The sequence below is a fragment of the Quercus robur genome, chromosome 9 (assembly GCF_932294415.1).
Source record: "Quercus robur chromosome 9, dhQueRobu3.1, whole genome shotgun sequence".
Lineage (NCBI taxonomy): Eukaryota > Viridiplantae > Streptophyta > Magnoliopsida > Fagales > Fagaceae > Quercus > Quercus robur.
The window spans coordinates 9,828,997-9,855,704 of record NC_065542.1 but is presented as its reverse complement, the minus strand read 5'-3'; the positions used below and the strand labels follow the sequence as shown (position 1 = coordinate 9,855,704).

General features: G+C 34.3%; 2 protein-coding genes across 5 annotated transcripts; both read right to left on the bottom strand.

Moving 5' to 3' along the window:
- Positions 1-2,109: 2,109 nt before the first annotated feature.
- Positions 2,110-14,000, bottom strand: LOC126698279 (histone-lysine N-methyltransferase ATX5). Of its 2 annotated transcripts, none has more exons than XM_050395394.1 (23): positions 12,234-14,000; positions 12,063-12,118; positions 11,767-11,983; positions 11,099-11,227; positions 10,909-10,977; positions 10,726-10,794; positions 10,523-10,614; positions 10,074-10,166; positions 9,463-9,598; positions 8,335-8,440; positions 8,103-8,202; positions 6,894-7,018; positions 6,305-6,450; positions 5,742-5,846; positions 5,007-5,071; positions 4,589-4,802; positions 4,332-4,418; positions 4,145-4,201; positions 3,969-4,058; positions 3,181-3,267; positions 3,021-3,095; positions 2,611-2,711; positions 2,110-2,500 (listed from the first exon to the last, which is right to left on the bottom strand). In XM_050395394.1, the coding sequence occupies exons 1-23, from the start codon at positions 13,275-13,277 to the stop codon at positions 2,410-2,412; spliced, it is 3,354 nt and encodes a 1,117-aa protein (XP_050251351.1). In that variant the 5' UTR covers positions 13,278-14,000; the 3' UTR covers positions 2,110-2,409. The 2 variants fall into 2 exon arrangements, with proteins under 2 accessions (XP_050251351.1, XP_050251350.1); XM_050395393.1 differs by having other exon boundaries at positions 4,145-4,204; positions 12,234-13,999.
- A 6,865-nt stretch (positions 14,001-20,865) lies between these two features.
- Positions 20,866-26,056, bottom strand: LOC126698461 (zinc finger protein CONSTANS-LIKE 3). Of its 3 annotated transcripts, none has more exons than XR_007646475.1 (4): positions 25,773-26,056; positions 23,456-23,962; positions 21,966-22,147; positions 20,866-21,261 (listed from the first exon to the last, which is right to left on the bottom strand). XR_007646475.1 is itself a non-coding variant. In XM_050395696.1 (4 exons), the coding sequence occupies exons 1-4, from the start codon at positions 25,875-25,877 to the stop codon at positions 21,175-21,177; spliced, it is 843 nt and encodes a 280-aa protein (XP_050251653.1). In that variant the 5' UTR covers positions 25,878-26,055; the 3' UTR covers positions 20,866-21,174. The 3 variants fall into 3 exon arrangements, 2 of the variants coding, with proteins under 2 accessions (XP_050251653.1, XP_050251654.1); XM_050395696.1 differs by having other exon boundaries at positions 21,966-22,109; positions 25,773-26,055; XM_050395697.1 differs by lacking the exon at positions 25,773-26,056 and adding an exon at positions 24,674-24,832 and having other exon boundaries at positions 21,966-22,109.
- Positions 26,057-26,708: the final 652 nt, after the last annotated feature.

Genomic DNA, 26,708 nt, shown 5'->3' with positions numbered 1-26,708 from the left:
TTTTTCACTTGATTATTATGCTTTCCTCCTTTGGGAGAATTTTTTTTTAATATAATATAATATAATATAAATGAAAAGATGGAAAGTGTTACTAAAAAAGGTGTAAAAAAAAATAAGATGGAAAATGCATTGGGCCGGCCCGCCCACGACTTTCCCTATAAGCTTGAAGGCGCGCACACGCACACGTGTGTGCATATATATATATATATATATATGGAGGATATGTCTTTGGAAACTTGGATAATGCATTGAACCAACAAGTGAAACAAATTACGACGGGAAAGGAACTATTTTATCTTTATCCTGTGACAACAAAAATTCCAGCCCGGATAAGGATATAATCTTTCCTTCCAAACGGTAACAACTACTAACAGCTTAGTTTGCGTCGTTGGACATCTACTTTTTTCTACTAAAATATACTTCACTAACAGCTTTTACATTTTTTTTTTTTTTTTTTGGGCTAAACTTCACTAACAACTTTCTTAGTTTGCGTTTGACACCTAACTTTTTTTCTACTAAAATATACTTAAAAAGGTGAAGTTTTAAAAAGTTGAATATAAAAAGTGAAGTTCTAAAAAGATAAACATAAAAGCTAAAAGTTGAGCAAATAAGCTCAAGTTAAATTTTGGAATTAGTTATGAAAATCTCATAAGAAAAATCGAAATCGGTCCCATCAATTATTTGTATTTTTTCTTTTCATCAGAATCTTTTCCTCTCAATTAAACAGAGCCAATATAGCTCAATTATTGGTTACAAAATTCGCCCCATGAACGTCTGATTTACAAATTTGCCATCAATGTGATTTCTTTATTTTTATTTTTCTCTTTTGCAACTCATCCTGTGCATTAGTAAAAGGAGTATGCAAATCAATTATTTTTTTTGGGGGGCGGGGCGGGGAACTGATAATGCACAAGCAAATTCCCATTTTGGGAAGTTGGTTGTCTGATGGGGATCTAAGTTGCGGTGTAATTTTTTGTTTGTTTGTCGATAATACACTTTTTAGTAAATTTTTATTGGATATATATATATATATATTCATTGTTGGGATTACACGGTCTTGTTCTTCGTAACACGCAAGTCATTATTTTTCATTATTTTGTATATAATTTTAAAATATAAAATACTTAATTAAAACAAGATGCGTTTTAAACTCTAATCATGATTAAATTTTTTAAGTATGAAAGGTAATGTATAAGGAGCAAATGTAATGCAATTGTAGACTGATTAAAATATACACAAAATGAAAATTATGGAATGATGTATTTTTGTTGAAGTTAGTTTCAGTAGGAAATTGTGGGAAATACCGATAATACAACTACAAGGCTATGGATTTTTTTTTTTTTTTTTTTCGAATGAAGCAACGGAGTTGGGAATAAAATCTTATAGAGACTCATTTCAGTAAGTGCAAGAAATTGAGATAGAAATGCAGATTCTACACAAAAAAGAGAGAGAGAGAAATGCAGTAACTTGCCTGCGTTTTATACTCAGGGGCTGACAGGCATTTTGATTTTGGTGGGGGCTTGGTTATGAGCAGGAAGGAACCATGGCGCCTGTTCGCGTCCGTGTTGTGCAGTACCACGCTTATCTCTCTTATCTCTTGAGTGTTCGAGTTCCCCATACAGCAAAATGACATGCTTTCTTTTGATAAATGCAAAAGAGACAAGAAAATAAAGAAATCACATTGATGGCTACTAATAAGTCACTTGAATTGTAAGCCACGTCGGTTGGGCATGCCTTGCCTCCACTTCTCTTTGATTATAAGGCTTTTTGCTTTTGTTGGGCATATGACATAGAAAACAGATTATTCTTTGACAGGTGAACTCCTGATCTCTTAACTCTCTCTCCTCCCAGGCTGACACATAGCTGTATTCACCATTTACAGAAGCAGACCTGACGTTTTGTCATCTTTCAGATTGAATTTCAACTTGGGGAAAGCTTTAGTGTGGATCAGAACCAAAGAGTCTGATCTAGCAGGAGCTCAGAACCTAATAACAAGTCTGTTAGTTTTAAGATTATGGTGGTTTCTTATGGGGAATTTGGAATGAATCCACTTGGGTTGATGAAATGCCACCTCCAGATGGAGACCGGGTTGAAGTATTATTTAAAGGATGAAATTGAAAATGGGTAAGCAATTAATTAGAAGGATATAATGTGAGTAAACAAATTTACACAATAGGCCATACCCTAAAGGCCGCCAGAACTAAAGCTTTTAATATAAAGCTCTAATGATTGTCAAAAATAAAGATACAAACAAAAATACACTATGCCTTTTTTCCTCTTCTTTTTTTTTTTTTTTTCCAACAAAAATTACAAATTTTTTTTGTATAAGAGAACTGTGAGATCCCGCGAGAGAGGGAGATGGGTTAGTGTTCCTTGCGGAGAAACAATGGCTATGCTGTGTGTTGTATCCTAATTCATGAATTTCCGGCAGTTTGGAGCTTTACATAAACAGGGGACTTTAAATTCATCAGGCTCATCAGGATCAAACAAGTAATCATACCTGCAACATGCAACCAATGATAATGCATTAAACCAAGGAAGAAGAGAGAGAAACAGAGAGATAGATAGACGAGAGAGAGAGAGAGAGAGAGAGAGAGAGAGAGCATTTACGTTAGCTCGTCACCAGCAGATACATTCGTCTTGGCAATAAGTACAATCCGGCTTTCTTCATCACCAACACTCATAATTCTTGCATAGCAATTGGGCATACACTGAATGAAAGGTGAACCAAGGGCAGCATGTTAAAAATAAATAACACAATAACAGTTGAATTATTAGTTGAAGAAATAAACTATGGTCAACTACAAATCCCTTCTAATGCTGCCATCATTTCATATAAAATGAGGGTGTCACCCAATTTACTTGTTTTAAAGTTGATGATCAAATGACACAAACACCTTCCATAAGAAAGCGCGGGGTAACATGATTGGCAGTGGCACAAAAGCAATTTTGCAACACTTGGAGGAAAACTGCAGAGAAGCTAAAGTAACAGACAATTTCCTTCAATTACAATTACTCACCGAATGGTTGATTAGGCGTGCTATGTTTCCTTTATCTGTTGCATCCACCACTACCTCTTCACTGATCTTAAACAGCTGCAAGATAATATATCGGAAAATATTTAGTGCCAAAAGACAAAAAAGAAAAGAAATTACAGAAGATTATTTTTTATCAACTCACATAGCAGTCTTTGCCTTCTAATCTGTACCGTGACTCCCTCAGATCTGCAATACTGCGTCTCACTTGTTCACCACGATATTCAAGAACCTGCAGACAAACACATACATGTTACTCCAAATACAAGATTCTACTTCAACTTCAAATTCATAAGCAAAGCCAAAGGCACTGAACTGTTCATAAGGCCTGGAACAACAAAAGGGAAGAAATAAAAAACAAAAAAAGGAAAATTGCAGACAGAGCTTCCAAAGTTCTGGCTTTGCTAGCACTTAAAAACCACTTCCTCAGCCTAGACAAAGGCATGAGCAGGGTAATAGACACACAAACATAAGATGCTTCAAATGTTTACTTATATGGCACATATCCTTCAAAAATCAAGGTTTGTTAGAATGGTCCACTGGGATGAAAAAATGCATTAGAAATAAGCAGCAGAAATTGCAACTCAAATAAGTTAATACTACTTGTATGGCTTTTGAAATGAGTGGTCTATTTCATGATGCCATCTTACAATTTTACTTTTTTTTTTTTTGGGTGGTAATTATACAAAAATGCAAGGGGTCTTGAACCCATGACCTCACCCTTTACACCTTGCTCTTACAAGAGGAGGAAGCACCATCTTACTATTTCACAATATGAGAACGTGTGGTTTAAAACATCATTTGCAGCGATAACTGATAAGTGACCACTTTCCACAATGCACCCAAAGTAAATCAAATATAAACAGCAATTCCAGCATAAATTCTCTATAAAAGGAAATCTAAAGGAAAATATTCTAGCTTTAACTGATATACCATTTCTCCTTCTGGAATGTTTCTACGTGCAAAAAGCCCCCATCCATGTATACCAGATCTACCAAAGCAAACCCTATCATGTTCGGTTCTCTGCAATCATATATGTATGCCCAATAATAGTCAGGAACCCAACCCAAAAAGAAGATTACTACTGAACAGAAAGGTTGAAAATTTGCCTGTAAGTGGTAAAGCCGTTCCCTGAAAGAAGAAAAGGTTTTCGGATCCTCTACAACCTGCTAAATTTATTTAAAAAAAGAAAAAGAAAAACTAATGTCACCTCTTGATTGATTTTATTGAATTCCATATCACAAGGAACAGAAGTATAAAAAGTCAAATCTAATCTAGAAAGGAAAAGAAAATTACTATATAGGTGTTCAAGCTTTGTATTGCTTCTATAGGATGATGACAGTGCCCCATCACTCTGTGGGAAACGGCTTCATCTTCTGTTCTCTAGCAATCATTAAAAAGAAAAAAAGTGAGAAAAATAGTGACATTAACACTATTATCATATAATGCAAAATTTATTTAATCTGAAACATTTATATATAGGGGGAAAATTAGAACCAGCTACTCAGATGATTATAACATACATGAAGATCTAAATCTTTAATGTAAGCTACCTTCTTGTTATTGTTCAATCTTTTAAAGATCCGACATCTTGCAGCTGAGAATGGCTCAAGCTCAGTAGTTTCTTCTGGAGGTATCTCTTCAAGCTTTGCTCGTTTAGATGAAATTAGCCTTGACCCAGCCTTCTTCTTATTTTGGAGAAGGCTTTTAGCAGAAAATACCCCAAGAGGAGTTTGTATAATCAAAACTGTATCTGGATTTGGAGCCCTGCACGGAAGATGAAACCATAAAGACAGGCTAAAACTGTAGACAGCAAAAGTGCAGTTGCTTGCAAAGGATGGCATTAGGGTCATCCAAAACCACATTGACCCCATGACGCCACCAGAAGTGTAGGGCAAAAAGAACAAGGGATAGAGAAAACTCAGAAAATATTAAAAAGAAGGGAACATTTCAGAAATGAGGCTTCTATACCTGTGATAGGCACAATAAGAAATCATCTTCGTGATCTGTCTACCATTTTTCTCCAAGCAGTGCAACTGAAATTTAAAAGGGAGAAACGCAATCAAAAATTGGCAGAGTGATCATAAATCTAATCCATAGAGAAGAACATTATCAAGTGTCAGATAATAAATAATCATTAATAAGACCAAAAGAGCAAAAGTTGGTCTGGACAGAAGCAAATGAAGTATATTATCTTACAATCCTGATGGTTTGAACAGAATTAAGGGAACTATATTATTTTCTATTCTGCGGCTGACTGTTAGATTCAATGCAATTTATTTATAACAATTTTATCAATATTTTAGGTACTTCCCATGAACACACTTAGTTTCTATTAGGAAGGTTTTCTTGCAATTTCAAGTTTCCTTTTTTGTAGTACTAATGTAATATCAATCCATTTCACATATAATTGCCACAAGGCGTGGCATTACAACTCACCAAGATGGCTTTTAACAAGAAAAAACATATAAATCATGCTACAAGAAGATGCACAGAGAGAAGCACATGAGAAACATGTTCATAAGTACCCTTGAACCCCCCTAACTTTGAGCGGAAAGCAGAAGGTACCATAATTTCATAAAATAGGACATGTTAAAAAGGTTTGCAAGTATGCTGAAAACATATTACTGCTCTACTGAACCACCAGAACTTAAGTATTGCCTCTAAGATAAAATTTGTTTTATGAAACAATAATCATAAACATACCTCCATGCGATACCCTGCCCTTGAAGCACACATGGCATGGAAATAAGTGGAACACTTGCAACATTGCGTGCACGAACCATGAATTTGCTTGCAAATTACGCAAATCTGAATTTCAAATAAACAAGATGCACTTTAGATTGATTTGGGTAAGATTTTCAATACAAGAACCAATCAACTCATTAGATCAGCATGTATTCATTAAGACCAGAATGAGACAATCTAACAGGAATCAAATCATTTCTGGTGCATGGGCAATTACAAACAATTTCGCCTAGGTTACAAAAACACTGTCTTCACCTTGATGATATTGAATGGAATAATTCATCATTGTTTTCAATAGTGTAAACAATTTTTATGTCTTCGCCAACAGAAAATTACAAATTACTTATCTGGATAGTTATTTAATGAGTAAAATTAAAATATCACTTTTCAAAATTAAAGCGCTGTATGCTCAAGAAAATTCAAACTTGTCAATATAAATTTCAGTGCAATACAAGAAAAGTTAATAGAGGAGCTAAGTTGGAACAACTATAAAGCAGCCAAATGTAGATCAGATATTCGACCTTTACAAATGAATTGGATGGTATACTCAAGATCCCAAGAGCTGGCTCCATCTTTTCATCACTGGCAAAAGAAACTTCAGGTCGAAACCAAGCACATGTGACATGAACCCACAATGTGTCAACATCGGTTGGCTTTAGAGCACCTCCTGAGGGCCAAAAAAGTAGAACCAGAATAAAATAAAGATATCAAATAATAATAACGTGTAGAAGCCAGCTTTACAAAAGTTTGATGAATTAATGTTCCACATGTAGTAATATAATGTAATTATAATGTAAATGGCAACAGAACCTCCGGATAGGAGAGGAAAGCTGTCATCATATATGTGAATTCCTTTTAGAAGTAACATCCAAATTAATAACTAGCTAAACTCAAAAAAGGATGAAAGGGGGATTTTGCATGTAGGAAATTGAAGGACAGAGTGGACAGTTTCACAGAACAATACCAAACAGGCATTTTTGATCATTAACAATCACTTTTAAAAAGAGAGAACTTGATCAATTTTGGTATCAAGCAAATATAAAGAACTTAAAATCTACAAAATTACCAAGTCAAAACTAATGAAATTCAATGATAACAAAAGGAACATGCCTTTTACAGGACAAAGGCAGCACTCCCGCTTGACTTCAGGTGTTTCACATGCTTTGCAAACCCATGAAGTGAAATCCCGAACATGTCTTGCACCATAACATTCTTGATGAACGGCAATTTGACATCTGAAAAAAAAAGATCAACCATAACATTCATGCAACAACAGTACATCAATCTAATATGGTAAGATCTCCAGTAAAGAAAGTCTCGCTTTACGATTCCATATGAAGCAAACCAAGAAAGTCTCGCTTTACGATTCCATATGAAGCAAACCAAGAACACAATAAGCAAGAAAAGAGAAGATTCTAGCTTCGGATAACAGGTACAAGAGGACTGAGCAATAATGAAAGGGGGGATATCCAACATTATGCCCAAATGTGGCTAAGAGCAGACATTTGGGTGCATGTGCAATTGTCCATGGGTAAAACCAATGACAATAACCTCCTTTACTCAGGGCCAAAAAGAAACCTGAGAGAGAGAGATATATACAGCTAAAGTGATTTTGTGACCCATAACCTTATTTGAGATCAATTTGCAACGTTCACCCACCAGCCAAATTAGGGTTTTGATAATAGAATTTTTATAGGGGGTGAAAGTTGCAAATGCCCCTATAGTTTTAGACTCTTTAGATGGCAAGCTGCTCACTAATGTGGTCATTTTGAAAATAGTACAGGCTGTCTTATGTGGATAAACTGGAGAAAAAGCAATAGTCAAACTTTCAAAGGAGGTTGAACTTATGTTGCTTTCAATCAAATTCTCTTTGTAGAATTTATGGATCTTTTAAATTTTAAATTATAATTCTTTAAAAGTTGCTCTATATTCTTCCCAAAAGTCATTCACAGAATATAGGGTCATCACCTGGTGCTAGTCCCTTTAAGTGGGGCCCAGGTGGTTTGAATATTTTCCTACCCTTTAAAATTTTTTAACATGAAGTGGTCATTCTGAAGTCTTATATCTACACACTTGTGCTTGCCAGTCCGAGACTTTACACTTGACAATAGCCCCTCTCTTATTTTTATATATTTTTTAAGTTAAAGAAAATAAAAATTATGTCAAAAGTGTCAAGAAGATGTCCAAAGAAGGGTACATAACTGCCTGATGTCACTGCTTTATACCCATACATTTTTCAGGTGCTTAACAATCTATCTTGAATCATTACAGTTTGATGACTAATTATCAGGAAAATAAAGAAAAACACATTGAGCTCACCTATTGCAGATGATAATTTTGTTATAATCCCAATCTTCAACCCATCTACATACAGCACATCGCTCTGTTGTCCACCTAACACAAACAGGCTCATACTTCTCTGTCACAGCAAAATTAAGAATTAGTACTATTATAAGTAGAACTTCAGCTGGCTCAACTCATCAAAGTTTGAAATTCTTTGCTAGGAGAAACAAAGTTGGTTATGATTGATAGCTAAGAGAAACATATATACCTTGCAAAAAAGCAAGCAACTTCTGCTTTCGTTCTTTTATGGAAGGTTTTTTAGGAGGTTTTACAGAAATAAGAGCATTTTCATGATAATCTGCTAGTTGCAGCATCTGCAAAGTCAAATGAGAATGCATAAGATATATATATATATATATATATAGAGAGAGAGAGAGAGAGATATGAATAAATGAGGTCATAATTTATAATAATAATAAAAAAAAATAAAAAAAACCCAATATGATGTAAAAGAAGGAAAGTGGATAAAAGCATTGTTATTATTAATAATTTGCTTTGGCAGAATATAGTGAAAAATAGGAAAAGAATGATACAAAGGTTCTAAAATCTAGCACCATATATTGAACTTCAAAACGAAATGCATGAAACCAATTAACAGACATTACAAAACACCAATTTAGAAAATACACATTGGGAGGGGGAGAGAGAAGTGATCCCAGACAAGATAGTGAGATACTGACAATAATGAATTGAACTGGGGGTGAGGGGAATAACTTAAGACAAGATTTTGGAGACATTAATGAAAATGCTTAAATTGAGGAACTTGAGCAGAACAGAAAAGAAGATACAATCAATCAGAATCAACATAAGAGGATGGCTAAAGAAACTATGATGCAGACAGAAATTAAGTTATCTCATTTAATGTTTTAGCACTTTCATATTTATAATTTAAGTTCAGTACTAGCCACCAGCTTCAACTACATTCATATTAATCATAAAACAATTTCTGCTGTGACTTTGCAGACTGGTAATACAAATACAAACAAAAAATAGAAATTTACACCTTTCAAGGTTTTAACAGATCCATATCCATCAGCTCTAACAAAATGGATAAAATTAATTACACATTTTTTAATATATACAACTTGATATTCAGAAGATTGTGGACTGTACAAATAGCATATTGAAAAAAAAAAGTCAAATTTTGCAGAAGATGAGTGGAATTCAGTTTTTGTAATCATTACTTGGAGTTTGACCCATGCAGATAAAACCCTAGTTTCAGTACAACAACAAGAAAATCATTCTCATAAAAGGAATAACTATAAATACATAAAGGCAGACATGGGGAAAGACTATGCAATATGAACAAAATGGGAAAATGAATCATAATACAAACCCATTGTTCCAGTGGCAGCATGGAACCTTTCACCCTAACACTAGTCCTCCAATTTTTCATTTTGGAACCCGTATGTTTCACCCATTCACTAAGTGCTTGCTTTTCTGTTCCACAGAACCCACACTTGCAGATAACCCTGGAAAAAAAAAAGAACATAAAGAAAATACTTTCAGATGTCAAAAACCCAAGTTAATAAGAGACCAAAGAGTGAAGCCTTAGGCTAACTGTCTCTTACAACCATTTATTTATTTATTTTAAGAAAGTCTCAAATGACCATATCTATACATGTTAATAACTCACTTAAGTATTTGTGGTGACAGAGACTGTTGAGAGGTTTACTGGACTTTTTTCTTAATATACAAAATTTATAATCTAACAGAACCACTAGATTAAGGACCTACTAAAAAGATTACTAGATTTAATATTTTTTCAATGAAAAATTGCGCAAAAAAAAGAAGAAGAAAGTAATTGATCAGCATTGATATTTCACAGCATAATCCTATAAGCCTTCCTCCTATAATGAAAATTCAAGTAAAGGTAATGGATTCAACCGTAATAATTTATTAAAAAAAAAAAAAAAATTAGGCACTTATGAAGCTATTTGTGCTTACAAGTGAAGACTTGGAAAATATGTGCCTTCCATGCCATTGCAGAAAACAGTAACCTTGTTAGGCAGCACCAATTGACCATTATTTTTGTTCCATCTGTACAGAAACTCTTACAGTAATCAGACATAAAGAGGTGAAGAGACAGGCCCAATATCAATCAGAATGCCAAGAAAAAATTTCTACAAAGTGAAAAATAATGATAACAACAACAACAGCAGCAGCAGCAGAAAAAAAATTACAATAATACAACTGCAACTCCTGCTACTCATTTCAATTTTTTTTCCCAGATAGGTATACTCATTGTAATTTTTTCCCCAATAGGTGTCCTCATTGCAGTTGATTGCAATATTTAAAAACACTAACAAAAAGAATTTCATACCAGACTTACTTGAACTTATCAAACTATAAAAGGGGTTGGGGTTTTGGGGTGGGGGGGGAGGGGGGGAACTTACTTGACTTTAAGCTGCGACTTTTCTGAATCTGATAATTCAAAATCAAATTTTGCTTTGCAAGTTGGGCAGTAATAATCAGTGCCTCCCAGATTCTACAAAGCACAAATAAATTATAGTCAGGGGAATCCAAAATGTCTTTCCATCATCTCATTATGCTGTGAGAACAGAACAGTAATGTCAGATATAAAGTGTTATGGATAGACCTTAAAAAGGTTGCTGGAAATTTTGTCACACTCAGCGTGCACCCACACTTTACAGCCATCACAACGTACCTAGTTCACAGAGGTCATCCAAATAGATCATTTTTATAATATAGCAGTTACCTTCAAGCAGAAAACAATTAACAAAACAAATAAAACTCAGGAGTAGCATGTAAATTGACTTACCCAACTTCCACTGTCTGAATGATTCCATATCTTCTTGCATATGCCACAATAATGTTTTGATTTTTTCAACTGAAATAAGAATTCATGTAAATTTGAACAATAAATATATAGCACAGAAAAATTTTAACTAAAAAGTTGGTTTACAAAACTTATATAAGAAATGCCATAGGACAATGCAGGGCATACGAACCCTGGCACATGTTTTACATAATAATTGCCCTCCTGGAGTTGGAACTTTGATTTTCTTTGCCATTTTGAAAGGAAAGGCCATTCCACAACCTTCACAGGGCTGTATGTCTTTCTTCTTCCCATAAACACCCTGCATAAACTAGCCAAATTCAATGATTTATGAAGTTTGTAGGAAAATTTCTTACTACAGAATAAAGTAGGGACCTATACTATTCAATTGGTTAATAAAAAAAAAAAAAAAAGGGAGGTCGGGAGGGGGGGGGGGGAGAGGAGATTGGAAAAGAAAATGTAATTTGCTATTTTGCAACTAAGGCTTAACTTAGATAGGCTTCCTTAGCAAAAGAAAACTTAAAATGTTAATGATTCAGTTGAGCAGAGTTTTCCCTTCTTGAGTCACAAATAATAAAAATTATCTATGAGACCTGTACTCTGACTATATTTCCTTCTATTACATTCTCAAACAAGCAAAGCAGTTTGAGTAACCCCCAAAATAAGTCTAATCAATATCATACAGAAATTCTATACCTATCAACAACAAAAGAAAAGAAATTCTAATAGCAAACCAAGTCCTGCTAATGTTTTAATCTTGATTATATATTAACCAGATGATTTTGAAGTAATTCAGATATAAGAACAAAAACAAGAAAACAAAACAGGAAGGTAACTTGCCTGGGTGGCGTAGTGACAATCTGGATCCTGGTTTGAACCAGTAGCCTCTTGAACTCCCCTAAGCTGAACAGATTCCTCACAAGTTGTGTTCCCAGCTGCCATGTTTATATCTGCTACCAACTTCTCTGTAAACCCATTTTCTGCCAAAAATGCCTCATCTATTGCCATCTGAAATTCACATGGCTTGCAGCCATTCAATTCAGACTGCTCCTGGAACCTAGACCAAGCAAATACTCCTGTAAGCACAAAGGCCAATCTAAATAACACAATACAAAAAAGCTGCAACAATAACACACCTGTCTGCATACTCCATAAAGGGAAATATCATCCCACGCTTGACCCATGCATAATCCTGTTCAAGATCAATCGATGTATCCTATTAAATACCCCACATTCTTCTAAACACAATAACAACACAAGTTCATAAATGTAACAAAAAACCAAGCTTTATAGAAAGTAATTCATACCCTTTGATTCTCATTCCCAGAGTAGCCAAAAAACATCAAACAAGCTGCATCAGGTATACAAGACCTCAAAACCAATTCAGGCGCTTGAGTCATTGGATCGATCACAATGGCAGGCCAATAAGGCTCCTTCTTCCCCGACTTTGCCCACACTATGTCACCCGAATAGAAGTCCTCCGGCCCGTAAAACCTGTCTTTCCTCACACCATTCTCCAAATACTCATCATCTTCCTCAATTATCTCAACCGGGAAATTCTCATCTTCCCCTAATTGCTCATTCACCGATGTCAAAGTACTCCTCGAGCTCGAAAACCTCCTAACATTATTGAAATTCTTGAACCCCACATACCCTTCTTCCTCTCCCTCCTCTTCCTCACACAATGTAGCAAATTTCCTACACTTAAACCCGGTTTTATCATCTCTCCTCACATCCCGGTTACCAATTTTCGGCACTCTAAAGCTAAATCTATCTCTTTTACATTCACTATCATCATCAAAGCTATAATCACGCAAGCTAGTCTTACTATCTTTCCTCCAATTCTCAATAACCGAATCATTAAACCGCGAAGGAAGTACCTGAACTCGTCCACGCGACGTTTTCACTAGCGGTGGCCGCGGAACCTCAGTTGCCGCCGCTGCCGCCACCGCCACCGCCACTGTCCGATTACTCTTCATCTTCCCTTTGGCCGCCGAATCCCGCCCCCCCTTCGTTTTCGACTCGACCTCGCCGCCTCCGCCGGGGGAGCACGACAATTCAGTGCACCACGAATCATCGAATCCCTTCTCCGAGCTCAGCATCCCCTGAAAGCTCACTGGAATTATACCAGCCGCGACTTCACCCAGAAGATTCAGCGGATAGTACCCATTGCTATTCTTCTTCGTCTTCGTCTTCATCTTCTTGCTACTATTGCTGCTATTGCAATTGCTGTTACTTTTCCTCTTCCTCCGAGTCACGTCCGAGTTCTCCTCGTCCTCACCCGCCGAGTCGTCGAGTTTCGTCCGTTTCAGACTCGGCATTAGGGATTTCAAATTGCGCTTGATTATCATTCTCTCTAAAAATTTTCCGAATCAAAACGCCACAAAAAGAGCCTTGGGAATTCGAATTTGGAGACTGCGAAAACCGCCTCTCAGAATCGAACATCCAAATCAGCCATAAACCCTAATTTCGCGAGAAAAGAGAAGAAAACAGAGCAATTGGGGAACAATAGGGTCTGAGAACCAATATACACAGAGAGAAACCAAAAACACAAACTTTGAAAGAGAGAGAGAGAAAACAAAGAAAGAGAGAAAAAAAAAAACAAAAACAGAGAGAGTAAATTGATCGAATTGAAAGGCTGTGTGAGAATAGGGATCTAAAACTCGCTCTTTTCTCTAACTGCTTCAGAGCACAGAGAGAGAGATAGAGAGAGAGAGAATATTATATAAATATTTAAATAGATAAACTATTTTATTCAAATCGTAATGTAATTATAGAAAGAAAGCATAAGTAGTAAATTTGGGTAAAGAAATTTAAAAAAAAAAAATTGGGAATTTTTTTTTGTTCAGAGAGGAGAGAGAGAGAGAGAGACAGAGAGTCGAAGAGAGAGAGAGGGGTCGGCGTTATCTTGTAAAAGTGATATAATGTGTGAGTGTGAGAGAGGTGAAGAAGGCTAACGTGCGCATTGCGTGTTTGGAGCACAATTTTCTTCTTTCTTTGTTCCTAAGGTCCGAGAAAGAGAGAAAGAGAGCATGGTATTGGTAGCTGCGAGTCAGTGAGTGAAGTTTCGTGGGCTGGGTTTTTATAAATTTGTGACCTGAGCTTTTAGTTCAAAATTTAATGAAAGAATGACTCATCTTTTTTTGGTGTACGACGCAGAGTGAAACTTAGTTGTATTAGTTTGTTCCAAGAAACTTGGAACTTACTCTAATGTTACGTGCCATGAAAACTTGGATCCTAACATTTTTTTTTTTTTGGTTTTTAATGTCTTTAACGTTGTTTGTTTACTAAAATTTGACATGGGCTTGTTTTGCAAAATTTCAAATTTCGTGGGGATGAGTCTCGTGACTCGTGAGTCGTGACTCTTTAAGGTACATGTTTCTATGGAAAATTTTCGTGGGATTATTGTGAATGGATTTTGGTTGAAAATATGTTGATGGTTTTGATATGTAAGTGATTTAAAGTGTTTCCGAAATGGGATTTTTGGCAGAGGCTGACGTTTCTCTCAGAGAAAATAGACGGCAAAGATGGGAAAAAATTATCAATCATGGAACAATATTTTTTTTGTTGGGGTTGTGGTGTGTTTTGAAAAGAAAAAAATGGTGGTGGTGGTGGTGGTGTTGGTGTTTTGAACTATAGGGGTCAGCAATGAAAGTGAGGGATTTTCCCACCAATTTCTTGGAGGGTATTTTTGGTATCTCACCCACGAGTTAAAACCAGTGACACTGTTGATATATATATTTTTCTTTTTAAAATTTTCAATATTTTTTTATTTTATTATTATTTTGGATTATGTAAAGCTCAATTAAATAAATTCACCATAGTGTATTGAATTTTGATATAATACCATGTTTCATTCGGTGTTTTGGGTTGATTGGGCTTTGTTAAATTGTCACTTTGGATCGCTGCAAATCTAAGCTTTTGTGGGGGCCATCATGATCATACCCTGAATCTGTGAAATAAATCCATCAATTTTTGGTTGAGGATGTCCTTGGTGGATTCATAGATGAAATTTGTTTATGGGTACGATTCCATGGATGTCCTTCATGATTTCTCCACTTTTTTCTGCAAGTTCAAGTTCAAGTTCACACAGCCACACAGGACAATTCATCGGAACCTAGGAGCTGGGATTCGATTTTTTTTTTAATTTAATTTTTGGGTTTCTATTTTTATTATTCTTTTCATTTTTGGGTGTTTCGATTTTTATTTTTATTTTTGTAAAACTTAAATTGTAGTAACAGATTCGGTCTTTGAAGGGTATTTCGGGAACTATGATACGGATTCCAATTCATTATTTGTGTTATTCATGAATCTAGTATTGAATCTTTTGTCGGCAAATTCTACATGGTTTCTGTTTTTAATAATGATTTTGTTGTACCAAATTTTTTTTTGTATTGATTGATTTACGAGCGAGCCAAATTTACGAGCTTGACGAAGATGACCTCCATGGTTGTACTTGTACCTACCAATACCATGAGAGTTGTCACAATTTCTCTTTCATTTTTTTGGGTTTTGTATTTACTTTGGCAGTGTTTTATTACTTATTTGGCTTATTGCTGAATGCTGATACGTTGAAAAAGTCTCCGAATCCGAGTTTGAAAAAGCCTGAGCCGAGTTTGCCCCATTTTGAATGGTAAAGTACCAATCGATAAACTGTTTGGTCTATGAATTGAATTGACTCGGTTATAGACACACCCTGCCGATGATTTGGAACTGTAACTTGGGGTTTTGAATTTTGTTGTTTCTTTTGGCTGTAGCGGAGGAGGTGGCGGATGAAGAAGAAGAAGAAGACGAGCTTTCACTGTTACTGTGATGATTGGTGGCCATTTACAATCTCAATCATTCTTTGAAAACCGGCTATTATGTTTGTTCTTGAAAACTGAAACAACTATACGTCTTGGATATATGTATACTGTGTACGTATATTCGATGCATGAGGTATATATTCTCTTCCAACCAAGTAAATCGAACATCTATAATAGCTTGATTTGTAAATTTATTGACCAATTAAGAAAAAGTAAAAACCAAATCAAAGGTTATGATTCAATGATCATTCAAAGTTCTAGTCATATGGGAGGACAAGAGGAGCACGCATGTGATGACAGGTCAAGGATCAAATAAAATATCTAAGATATTTGATAAATTGTAAGAGGTACGGTAATGTAATAACTATTCATATGGTTTAATTATTCTGTAAAATAATCATTTTCTTATGAATAGTTATTATTGAAAATGGAGAATAAATATTCATTTCTAAAATTGTTGTAATAGTTATTTTTTAATAAGTATAATGTTTTTAAACTAAATATATTTCCAAATAAACAAACTTTTCATATGCACATAACAATTATGAAAATAAAAAATCATAAAAATAATTCATTTCTCTTTCTCATTTAAAAAATATTATTTTTTAGGAAATATATTTATATGCTTAAGATATTTCTTAAAATAGATTTTAAGTTTTATTTTAATGCTACAACTCATAACCAAATTTATAAATATGTTTTATGATTTCATTACAACACATTTTACTTTCAGTAATAAAGATTACCATTCATATTATAATTCTCATTCAGTGTATTAAACATGTTTTAAATTTTGAGTAAGATGTTTGGTTTTGAATTAATGAAATTACCCTATAGTTGGATTCAAAGATAATAATAATAACAAGTTCTGAAAAAGATGATAAGAATATGACAGTTTTGGGTGTCTTTTATCAGAGGTTAATGATGGCAAGGCCTAAACTGGGACAGCATATTGGAATTTTGAACACGTTACACTTGAGACCAAGGAAGAAGGTTTGGTGTGTTATTTTAGTTAATAATGCATGTTATTTTGACAAGTTGACAGAGTTTTTAAGCATGGTATGGTTTGAAAATGGTTTTGAGGAGATATCCTGAAATGAAATTTCCTTGAAAGTTTTAGTAAAATTTAGCCATAGCTTCTCTATTTCTTTTTCAATTTTATTTCTGGATAGTATAGGACAACCTTTATACTAAATTGGCATAGCTGTGGTTTGAATTATTTAGCTACAGCAGCTATTTCATTAGAAGAAGATTGCCCTTATTAGGAACATCTGATAATAGTGTTTTTAATTCACTTTTATGAATTTGTAAATATATTTATTTGTAATTTTCTGTTGTAAGAGGCAGCGGATTTGGATTGGATCAACAAAAATTGATAAGCTTGAAAAGCCATAAGATATTGACTTCAAGAGGATTCATATGCATTCATATGCTTATATAATTGTAACTGTGAACAATAGAAAAGGTTTACCTATTATTTCAAATGTCAACAAGTTTTAGTAGCTCTTTTATAAAAAAAAAATTGTATCCTTCGTAAGGAGGTCAACTAATGGTCATACGTCTTGTTTGATAGTATTTATAGATTATAGATTATAGATTTCTTCTTGGGTTTTCTTTTGGTTTGATTTCTGGTAAATGATTTTGAATCTTTTAAAGTTTTAATAATGAGGTAATCAGTAGTAAAGTTTGGGGTACTATTAGAAGAGGATGAACTTGTGTCCTATTGGCAAAGCACAAACTCTTATATCACTAGAAAATTTCGCTAACTTAATTATGAAAAGAAGAAGTTGGGAATCAAAAACACAGTCACAAGGGGAGAAAAAAGGAATTATAGAGAAAGAATCAAGAAGAGAATTCAAAGTTGCAAACCATTATCAGGATAAATGTTTGGATTACATACAAAGAATCTATTAATTACCATTATTAGGTGAGTTAGCTACAATGATCTAATGAAAGCTCTGCTAGGGTTTATATATATATATATATATATATAAACAATAGTAATATGACTGTTAATTATCGATATTGTTGTCAATTGGTGATCAAGTTGAAACCATAGGTGCTCCTTGAAGAAGTGAGTGGAAAGTTAGTGTGTGAAATCCATAATAGAATAATCTAACTAGATTAGAGCTGCATGGGATACGTGAGTAAGTCACTACTGGAGCTAGCAACTAGAAATAAGGATTAGTTTCAATTATAAAGACTTCAACTTAGTTAGTAGACTTTTCCTTGGGGTTGGTGGCTAAACTCTTGATGTGTTTTTTCTTTTGGTGGTTACCATTGGCTTTCTACATCCCTTATATTTTTGCACTTATATTATTGTGGTTTGTTTTTATGGTATAATTAACTCTGTATTGTGTCATTTATATTTTTGTACTTATATTATTGTGATTTGTTGTTGTGGTATAATTAACCCTGAATTAAAATCATTCTCATAATCGGTTAATTAATCAACCTGACTTAATTTTGCTATAACTTAATAAATGGGATCTAGTTTTGAACCATTTTGTTTTCAATGACAATATAATTTGTAATATTTTGTCATATCTTGAATCAGTTGGGCCTCACAGAGAGCCCACGACATCTTGGATGATCAAAAATGGGGGACATATGGCTCGATAATTGAGCTCAAATTGCTTATTCAATGTGGGAAGCAATCAATTTGTGGGAGGAAAAATATGAGGGAGAAGTGAGGTTTAATGGTGGGTTGGATTTGATGTGATTTGAACTAGTGGAGCCTATATGGCATAGTTTGAAAATGATATATGATTAGGCTGGTGTAATTTTGTCTTAGTGTGTACTTCCTTCTTAGCCTGAATTGGGCTTAACACGTATGAAATTGTGAAACTATAAAGATAAATTTTCTGCTGAGCAAAACTTAGGTACAATATTTAAGTGATATTCATTAGGTTTCCTTCTTAAAATTTTGCCATGTGACTTTTTTTTCATGGATGGAAATATATATTTTTTAGTTAAGTAGCCACATGATTGAATTTTAAGAAAGAAACCTAAGGAATAGCACCTAAGGTATTGTAAATAAATATTGTCCTTTCCCATTAAGATTTAAGTCTTTTTTTTTTTTTTTTGGTTTTGGGTAAGCTATGAATAGGGAATTGAGAAAAGTAACCAAATGGTAAGGGAAAGGTCTATGACGGTAAACAAGAAGTCTATTGCAAAATAAGTGCTACACAAATAACATTTTCACAACAAATTTTATGTGATAAATTGTTATTAGTTCTAATTTGAACCCGCCACTAAAATTACTTTTTTGTATACCAGTAACAGTTAATAACAATCTGTCACTTATGATTTGTTACAAAAGTGTCATGAGCGTTATGCAAATAGTTCTTTTATTGTCTGACTAACTAGAAGTTTAGTCTAGAAGCACATGCCAAAATCTCTGTAGTCAACAAGTTCCCCACGGATCTATCATACACCTTAAAACGTGGCTTTGGAGTTCAAAACTTAGGATCTTCTCGAGAGTGATGCTTCAACAACGTGTTTTTTCTGGTCATGTTTGCTTGATGTCCATTGTCCCGACACTAAGTGCATGAAGCACTTTTGCATATCACTACGAAAAAGTGCATGAAGCAAACTTACAATAATAGGGTGGAGTCTAATCTTCTAGCTGATTATTATTTTGTGTAAAAATTGTACCCAATCCAACTCTATGCAAGGAGGTGATATACTATGTATCCGATATATGTGACTCACGTCACCATACTCTTGCATGAGAGTGAATCTCTGGCTTCTATTCTATGTGAGAGGGTGGTTACATTCCAATTTGGAATACTTCTTGTAGACCAAGCAAAACCAAAATGTACTCATATTTGAAAGAAATAAATTGATATGAGTAAAGATTTTCTAGCTTGACAAAAATAAGTCAAATCAGAATCTGACCCAATGATTAAACAAGTTGGGTAAGCTCACATAGCTTTTCAACTAAAACCCATCTTAATTATTTTTTCTTTTTTCTTTTTTAAACGTAATTGACTGAACTCACAATTTTACATACAGAAAATCTGCCAGTCCACCCAAATCAGGGCGTTTTTTTGACCCATTAGGGGAGACAAGATTAATAGATTACGAAAGAGGCTGGAAATCAGTAGACAGTAGTCAAGGTTTTCTTAACCCAAACTCAAGTTGACTCAACAAAAGCTTGACCCAATGTAACTTTTGGCAGGTCTAATTTTATTACCCTTAAAAGTATGAAGGGAATGAGAGAGGAGGGAGTGAAAAGTAGAATAGATACTCATCCTCTGATATGAATGTTCTAAAGATTTAAAGGGAATGATAGTATATATCCCTCACGGATGTTTGGTTGTAAGGTGGAAAGAATAGGAAATTATAATATATAAAGGAATGGACAAATTTACATTCCTTTGTTAAACTCTATACCTAAAAATTAAAATAATAATAATAATAAAGGTCAACTGGAAAATTGAGAAGTACATAAAAATTCATTAAATCAAAATTCCTTCCCCACTATATGCCCCCCCAAAAAAAAAAAAAAAAAAAAAAATTCCTAACCCCTCTAAATTCTCCCAGATTTGGGGGAATTTAAAAGTGGTTTGGAGGGGTTTTTAACCCTCTAATTATCCTCAAATCCTAAATATATATACATAAAACAAATCCAAAGAAGGGAGAATCAAATCTCCATTCCCCATCCAAACATATCCTAAGATTAAAAGCTTTCAAAATTCTTATTTTCATACAAGACTATACAAAAAAAACAAAAAAATCTTATTTATTTATCACATATGCATATAGGTCTGCAAATGGTGTGGATGCCCCAACGCCTCACAAAGCAAGTCCATTAGGATTGCCACATTAGTTCTAGTGATCATCTAAGGAGGCATGAAATGGTCATGTAACCATGCTGTCGGCAGTTAATAGTTCAATCAGTGTCAATGCTTCTGGCAGACGAATTCTCCTGCTCATGTACTTTTGAAAGAAGAAAAAAGGAACATCTGCAAAGTTCCTACTTTTATTTTGGGTCATCTCTTTCTACCGAACAAAGGAATAAAGGGATGGAAAAGAAAGATAGAAAAAGTTGCAGTTTAGAAGCTTATATTCATGACTGTGATGTGTGACAAACACCATAATTGGTCGTGCCATTTGTTAAGTAGAAGCATGAATAAAGAGATGAGTACATTGCCATTACATAACATATATATGAACAAGTACAAATTTTTGCTTCCCCTCTTATTTTAGCAAACCTTATATACAAACCTACTCGTGCACTTCAGTCTACTAGGCAGTTATTACTACAAATAAAGAGATCAAGGCTACAATAGTAGGGGTCTTGTTTATTGAGTTATACCTGTTCAAACTTAACATTGACTCCAAGTTCTATTTTCCAGGGTATGCTATCTCTTTCATTACTTCATGGACCTAGCTGCTTCTTTTCTATGCTCCCTCAAACTGAATTAGTTAACAGTTATTACCTCTTTCCATCAGATTCTTCAGTCTTTGCAAACCTTCCACGGATCCTTGGTTGACTGTCAGCAAGAGCCTTCCTGCAAGCATACTGAAAACAAAGCCAAATTATAAGTTTAATTAATCAGCTCAATGGCTAAATCCGTGCATGGAAAACTAATGGAAAAGATTGTTGAAGTCTTGAAGCCAAGAATATATGTACAAGTGAAAGCATAATGAGGGCGTCTCATCTCATTTAATGTTCTAGGCAAAGCAAGTCATGACTGGGAATTATTGTAGGTGTACATCAACCAATTAGATAACTTCTTGAGGCCCCAGGAAGTATGAGGGAGTCTTCTATGGGTTCTCATCTCATTTAATGTTCTAGGCAAAGAAGGTCATGACTGGGAATTATTGAAGGTGTGCATCAACCAATCAGATAACTTCCTGAGGCCCCAGGAAGTAATGACAAAGGTCGATTAGTAGCTCTCCTTGTATCAAAATTCAAAGGTCATTATTTTATGCCAAAAGCAAAAATATTCCAGGGCAATAGTTTACGAGAGTGGTTTTCTAGACATCACTGATAGCAAACTTCAAAAGAAGAACACAATTGGATATGCATGAATCCATCTCTTTTGATATGGTGTTTACTTCTTCTCTTACATATGCAGGGGGATGGCAACAGTTGGACACTGTGCATAGTTTACTTGCAATAAAGTTCTGATTCTATCAACATTTAGTTCACTTTGAAATTTTTGAAAAAATATTAATTGATGAAAATATCACTTATGTACACAATATTTAATATTAAAGTACCTTGATTTTCCTGCCAAAGTTCCTCTTTGTCTTCTTATTCCTATATCTGGAAAGCTTTTCCTGGCGCTCTTCAGTAGTGCAGTTGCTAATTGTTAATGGCCGCTCATGAGGAGAGGGGATGAGGCTCATGCCATTACCAAGAGCCTGTCATAAAAACTCAGTATCAATGACCCAGCCCCATCCTGTTGAAAATGACCAGAAACATCTAAACATTTCTCAGTCCATAGACTTTGTTACAAAGTCAATGAATACTTGGTGTTCAATTGCAAGTAAATGAATCTCTAGAATCTGGCGGTCTAAACATTCAAATGAAGAGCAAGGAGGAGGGAATTAAAAAAGAAATAAAATATAAATATAAAAAATAAAACACTAAAGAGATAATCAACAGGTTGTGATTTAAAAGGCTGATAACATTACTAGACTATGGCTGTATGAATTTATCTGGTTCTCAACTGAAAAAACAACATTGATAAATGTTTGTGAGAAACCCGATGCATTGAAACTTCAGTCACAAGCATTACCTGATAGTCACGTAGTATTTGTAAATGGACGAAGATTGTTCTAAAAGGAGGTTAATTGAATTTTTCATAAAGGGGAAATAGGGTTGTCAATTTTATTTTCAAGCAGCAGGGTCCATCCAGGGGAAGCTGTAGGTTCTATTGATATTAACCCCAGAAAAATATTATATTACAGAAGCATACTATATATTAATATCTAAAGGAGAATATTCTGTTCTTACAGAATATTGGGTGTATTCTAGATTTTTTTAATTTATTTATTAAAAAAAAAAAGCTCATATTGGCAGGCCTCCCAACAGAATATAGTAATTACTTGATTAAGACTCTACAGGAATACTTTTGAGGCACAATTTAAATCAACAGAATGTCTTAAGCACACCCACCAACATTATGCACTTCCAAAGGTGAACAATTTCAGGACAGCAATGATTGCCTATCATGAGTGGCTTCTAACACCACTAGCATGGTAAAAGCATAAAAAAATACATGCGAGCTCACAAGGCACATACAACCTCTGAATTGATCTTCTTTTTTATTTTTATTTTTTGGTTAAGTAATCTCTACATTGAGCATGTGCCTAAAATTTCTAACAAAATGAGTCCAAAGACATCATCCAAAAACCTGTGAATTACTTAATGAGTATTTGAAATAGTAGTAATATAAATGTGATCCTTGGTCAGAAATTACAAAGTCCAACATATTCAACTCAACTTAGCCTTAATCCCAACTATACGAGTCTTAAAACAACTTAAAAAAACCCACAGCAAATAGTTGAAAATTTTAGTTACATGCATCATGTTTTCCCCTTCGCCTTCAATTTATTATTATTACTTTTCTTAACATAATCTCTTCTAGAACCTAATCTATGTAAATAAGTGATGTTTCATTCTTGTAAGAAATCAAAAGTTGTATCCTTCCTCAACCAAGGAAAATAAACATGTCAGAAAACAATGTAAATTATTTAAGTCTGACCTTAATGTCTCCTTCGCTAAATGCCCTCCGCATTCCATAAACTGTACCAAAATCCATTCCAGGAAAATCCAGGAAACTTGGTTTCATTGCAGCTCCATGCATCCAGTCCATTGAGCTTAAACATTCTGAGCTGACACTTTTCTGGAATGGTATATCAGGAAATGGTTTGTTTTCTTGAATTTGGTTTTCATCTGCCGTCATAAAAGGAATTTTGGTATCCATCCCATCAGAGAGTGGAGCTTCTATGGCTGCTTTTTCCAAGAGATCCTTCCTGCACTCATAGAAAACCTCATTCAAAAGCTGCTCATTTCGAAGTGATTCAATGTCTGCAACCTTGAGCCCTTGGGTGGAGATGACATCCTCCCCACAAGATATAATTGACATGGCAGCTGTCATGGGATCAAGGCTCACAACTGGTTCTTCAATGATGGGTTCTGGAGCTTTGAAAAGATCCCCTTCTCCTCCCAAGTCATATTCCAAGATAGTGGAGGTCTGAACCAGGTTGCCCTGCATTACACAAAGGGAAAATAAATTAATAAGTAACAAAGAAAAACTGTTGACTGTGAAACACCTTACTCTTGGCACTATTCTCAGACAGGGAGATATAGTAATGATCAGAGAATATAAAATGCCACACAAGTTATTAAACTGTTTCTAGATTCCAGTAGTCATCAGACAAAGAGTAGCAGTAGTATTTTTGCAAGTTTTTACCATTTAACAACATGCTTGAACAAGAAAAATCACTTTCTCAAAAAGTTAAAAAAAAAAAAAAAAAAAAAAAAACAAGAAGAAGAAGAATCATGTTTACACACAATATTGATCATAAAAATATACCAGATTTATATTTGGACAGGCAGCTCTAAGCGAATTAAGTTTATGCACTATGCACTTATGCTCAAATTGGTATCCCCAAAATACGAGCGGAAATGATAGCTTTATAATTTCAGATAAAGAACTCAGGGGTTTTAGAGAACAAGCAGCAAGCATGGTTTTCATCCTTTTGAAATTATGTATTTGGCCTAGGAATAAATGGACGTGCTCTTGATATTAAATCAAGTGAGTTTTCCAGAATGGAACTTCCAAAATTGTCAGGCACAAAAAGTCGTCGAAGAAAATTCATCCAAAGCAAGAACGAAAAAATTAAAAAAGAAACATTTAGAAAAGCTGGCCATATTTATCTTCTCAATTAAATCTTGCAGAAACTGGTATAGTAGTTACTGAAATTTGAACCCAAAATTCCTTCAGACCAGCCAAATTTCCATAAGTAAGCATTTGGATGGAAAGGAAAAACCCCAAAATCAAAAGAACTTTCCCTTCCCAAAACTAAAGTTAATATCTTCACATGCACTTTCCCTATCAAGAAACCCTATCAAGTTGCCTAAAAAATCTTATATAAATGGCTAAACCACCAAACCACTTAAAAAGGATACTAAATTTTCAAAGATCCACAACAACTTTTTCAAAGGCAATTTTTCTTTCTTTCTCCTTTTCCCAAATTTAGTGTTCACACTAAGCAAAAACCATTGAATAAAAATAAAGTTAAAGACTATAACTTTCCCTTTTCCTTTACTTTTTATCTCTTTCCACAACAAATAAATAAATAGGGAAAAAAAACCTTCTACGCTCACTTTGTTGTCTCCAAGTAAGTGCTGTGAAAAGTAACAAACCCAACAAAGAGTTCACATCAGAAGTTTAAGAAAAAATGGAAGAAAGAGTAAAACACACGGAACTATGATTGAGAAAATGTTTTCCATTTATATTCCTTTTCTTTTCTATCATTTTCCAGATCCAGCATGTAAAGCTAATCCCAGCTGTTTCCAAATGTGTTCAGACAATTTTTGGTAAAAATCAAAGAAAATGAAAGATCTTTTTTTAACCAAATTTGTGTAAACCCAACAGAATAAAACATAAAGATGCCACACTTTTATTACTTACATATTGACACCTTTTTTTTTTTCTTTTTTTTTTCCCATTTCCTCCTATTTTCTCAGCTAGCAAATATTAGAGTGGGCCAAAAAGAAAAAACCAAACATAAATCTGTCAAAATTTTACAACTTGAGCTTTGATATCACTGAAACAAAAATTGCTCCATTTGCTTTGTCCCTATTTCTCAGCAAGCAATAAGAAGATAATTCAGAGTACAAAACAACAAAACAAACACTTAAAAGTACACAAATGAACAGTAAAAAACCAAACTTTAGAGCAAATTAGCTCCAAAGCCAGTTCAAAACCAGACAAACAAATGAAGATCAAACAAACCCACAAAGCCAAAACAAAGAGAAATGAAAAAAAAAAAAAAAAAAGAGACAGACAGTACCATTGAAGCATTGCACTTCTGGGTTTTACAGTATTCCTCAAGTTGTTGAACTTCCTGAGAGAAATTCTGAAAGTAAGGGAACAAAAGACCAGCCTCAGCATACATTTTCCAACACTTCACACACTTAACTAAGCTTCCAGAGAGACACAGGTTTTATGAAGAGAAGAAGTTTTAATTCACTTTCCCCAAGAAAAAACAGAGTGACAAAAGCAGAGCAGTCCTACAAAGAGAAATTGGCAACTTGGGTTGGTATGTTGTTGGGCTCTGATTTTAGGACTATAAGGAGGAGAGAGAATTACATATATATAATAAATTATTGGGTGGTAATTAGAGTCAATTTTATAGTTTTTTGCTTTTATTTTTTATTTTTTATGTGTGATGATGTAAGAAAATAGAATAAGGACAAGTTTGGAAAAAGGACATCATTCATCATCTTTATAATGCACTACTCCCACTCCTATGTCTCTTATCATACTATTTTCTTTTTCTTTTTCTTTTTTTAAAAATTTTTGTGATATTTGTTATTGGGAAAAAAAATATTTTTGGTACTATTATTGTAATGCAATTTGCAATAGACTAACAGGTGAATTGCAGAATCTGTGGACATGTTTGTGGGCTGGACAGAGATTTCAGAGATAGGTGTATATTGGTCCATGCTAATAGACCCACTTTCATTGGGGGCGCGTGGGCACACTTTTTCTTTTGTTTTTAGATATCAAATAGTGCAAACAGCAATTAGTAATTTAGAATGAAAGTAAGAATTAATACTAAAGAAAGTATTAGTGCCTTCTCAAAAAGAGAAAAAAAAGAAAGTATTAGTGTCCGTTTGAATTTAAGGGATGAAGGGTGAGTAGAATAGAGTTCGTCCAAAATTAACATATTTATAAAAAAAATTTCCAAACTAATTTGGAAAAGCCTCTTCCGATCTATATGAAG